This window comes from Mustela erminea, chromosome 14 (assembly GCF_009829155.1).
Source record: "Mustela erminea isolate mMusErm1 chromosome 14, mMusErm1.Pri, whole genome shotgun sequence".
Lineage (NCBI taxonomy): Eukaryota > Metazoa > Chordata > Mammalia > Carnivora > Mustelidae > Mustela > Mustela erminea.
The window spans coordinates 53,430,833-53,433,509 of record NC_045627.1 but is presented as its reverse complement, the minus strand read 5'-3'; the positions used below and the strand labels follow the sequence as shown (position 1 = coordinate 53,433,509).

General features: G+C 39.3%; 1 protein-coding gene across 1 annotated transcript; it reads left to right on the top strand.

Annotated features, from left to right (window-relative positions):
* The first annotated feature begins 391 nt into the window (after positions 1-391).
* LOC116572760 (olfactory receptor 6C74-like) lies at positions 392-1,354 on the top strand. The gene has a single exon (XM_032312038.1). The coding sequence runs from the start codon at positions 392-394 to the stop codon at positions 1,352-1,354; it is 963 nt and encodes a 320-aa protein (XP_032167929.1).
* Positions 1,355-2,677: the final 1,323 nt, after the last annotated feature.

Sequence of the window (2,677 nt, the reverse complement as noted above, 5' to 3'; positions counted from 1 at the left end):
CCATAGAATGTATTGCAGATTTTAAAAGGGATAGTCAAAGGAAATATTACTAACATTACTATAATGATACTTACAAATAATATTACAAAAAGAATAAAACATATAAGACAAAAATGTTAATAACTCTGCCTACTTAAACTCCAGGAATAATACTAGTGATCATAATACTACACTTAGAATTTAAGAAACACATTAAGAAACTTTGACACCATATGTCATGTGAGTTACATGATTTATCTTAATTAAGTCTCACAAGAACATGAACAGATAGATTCTATTATATTCATTGCCTAATGTCTAGCCAGCTTCTTGGCTACTGAAATAACTTAATCATGGTCTCCTAAAATCTTTGGGTTCCCTGATGTCTTTATTACAGGTTAGACCAGCAGTGATGATGATGTGGAAACAGATGCCCATGGAAAGGGGGAATGGGACAACTGTCCAAGAATTCACCTTGGAGGGGTTTCCTGCCATCCAACACCTGGGAAAGATCCTCTTCCTGGTACACTTGTTGGCTTACCTGGCATCCATAGTAGGCAATGCTGTCATAGTCACCATCACCTGTGCTGACTCCCGGCTCCACACACCTATGTACTTTTTCCTCAGCATTTTCTCCTTCTTTGAGTGTTGTTTTACAAGTACTGTTATTCCTAAGTTGCTGGCCATCTTTCTTTCAGGCAGGCAAACCATTTCCTTTCCTGCCTGTTTCATACAAGCATTTGTATTTGTATTTCTGGGAGCAGCAGGATTCCTCCTCATAGCAGTGATGTCCCTGGATCGGTATGTGGCCATTTGCAAGCCTCTGCATTACCCGACCATCATGAACCTGAAGACTTGCTTCCTCCTGGTCACTGCCTGCTTCACATTGGCCTTTCCCTTTATCACTGGGCTGGTAGTGAAGGTTTTCCAGTTGTCCTTCTGTGGTCCCCGTATCATTCCTCACTTTTTCTGTGACCTTGCCCCCCTGATTCATCTCTCCTGCTCTGATACCAGCTCCACTGAAATGTTGGCCTTTGTCCTCGCTTTGGTTATCCTTTTGACATCTCTTATCATAACCATCATTGCCTACAGCAACATAGTAGTCACAATCATACAACTCCCATCAGCCAAAGAGAAAAAGAAAGCTTTCTCCACCTGCTCTTCTCACCTCATAGTCCTCTCTCTGATGTACGGCAGCTGTGTGTTCATATATGTGAAACCAAAGCAAACGAACAGGCTGGAGTCCAACAGGGAGGCTGCCCTTGTGAACACGGTGGTGACCCCATTGCTCAACCCTGTCATCTATACTCTGCGGAACAAGCAAGTCCACCAGGCTCTGAGGGAGACAATGTACAGAATGAAAATATCAAGATGAAAAAAATCACATGAAAAAAATCACCTTTGACTAGAAGACCTTAGAGAACCCAGTGTCCTCATTCTGGCCAATGTAGCAGCCCACACAGTTGTAATACAGGGTCTCTAGCAGATCTCACTTGACCTAGCACATCCTTTTAAAAAATGGAAATCTGCTTTTTCAAGGTCACATTTTACCTTGATGCACATACTATCTTCTCTCTAAATATTCCACATTTTCATGACAATTGATTAACCGAAATATCTTTTGCTGAATTTTTTCTTCCCTCAGATATAAAGATATGTTTGAAATTTCCAAAATTTTATAACTTATGCACTTTTTTTAGATTTTATTTATCTGACAGACAGAGATTACAAGTAGGCAGAGAGGCAGGCAGAGAGAGGAGGAAGCAGGCTCCCCACTGAGCAGAGAGCCCGATGCAGGACTCAATCCCAGGACCCTGGGACCCCTTGAGCCCAAGGCAGAGGCTTTAACCCACTGAGCCACTTAGGCACCCCTTATGTACTTTTTATCTCACTTCTCTCTAGCCATAATCATGGCACAATGGCTTGATGATTAATCAAAAAGCATTTAGATAATTAAATGATAGAAGATTGTTTATTACTTTCTGGTTATGAAGGAAATGATGGGATTACTACCAATACTTTGGTCCATATTCCCTTCATGCGTAGCCTAGGGAAACAATGGTCATAGTACAATTCACCTTGGAATATATATGGTTTGCCTCAGGAGTTCTCTGAAATGCTGTTTTTGGCCCTCAGCTTAGCTACATATGATTGTGTCAGTCCCATGCTGGAGGGAAACAGAATTTTTCTCAGGCTTAGACCATTCTCTAAAGAGAGAGAATGACTGCACTATGACATAGCTGACCAGCTCCTATTTCCTAAATCATTTACTCTAGCTCCAGCCTCTCAGATGCATTATGCATGTTTATGATTGGTTCCTATCCTAAAGCTGTTACTACAGATGCTTGTGTATATCGGTGGAAGGGAGCACTTCTTTCATACTTCTATAATTTCTTACAAAGATTCAAATGCTTTATCTACTTCATGTTACTAATGAAAATAAATAAATTAAAAATTTTCCTTCACTGAAGTGTGTTGTCAACTATAAGGTTATCTTCTGTTTGATCATCTATTTTAAAAAATTAACATTTCCATTATCTCAATCTTATAGCTTGTGCTTTTTCCAACTATTTGACAGCTAGAATGTATCTATTTATTCTTCAAAAGAAACCTCTCTAAAATGATTAAGACAATTTTTTATTTTGTTTCTCTTTAACCAAACCTTGAGGTTAGATAATCTCATATATATTTTATGAAA

Coding starts and splice junctions, on each gene's coding strand:
- LOC116572760 (XM_032312038.1), top strand. CDS start 392: ATGATGATGTGGAAACAGATGCCCATGGAAAGGGGGAATGGGACAACT.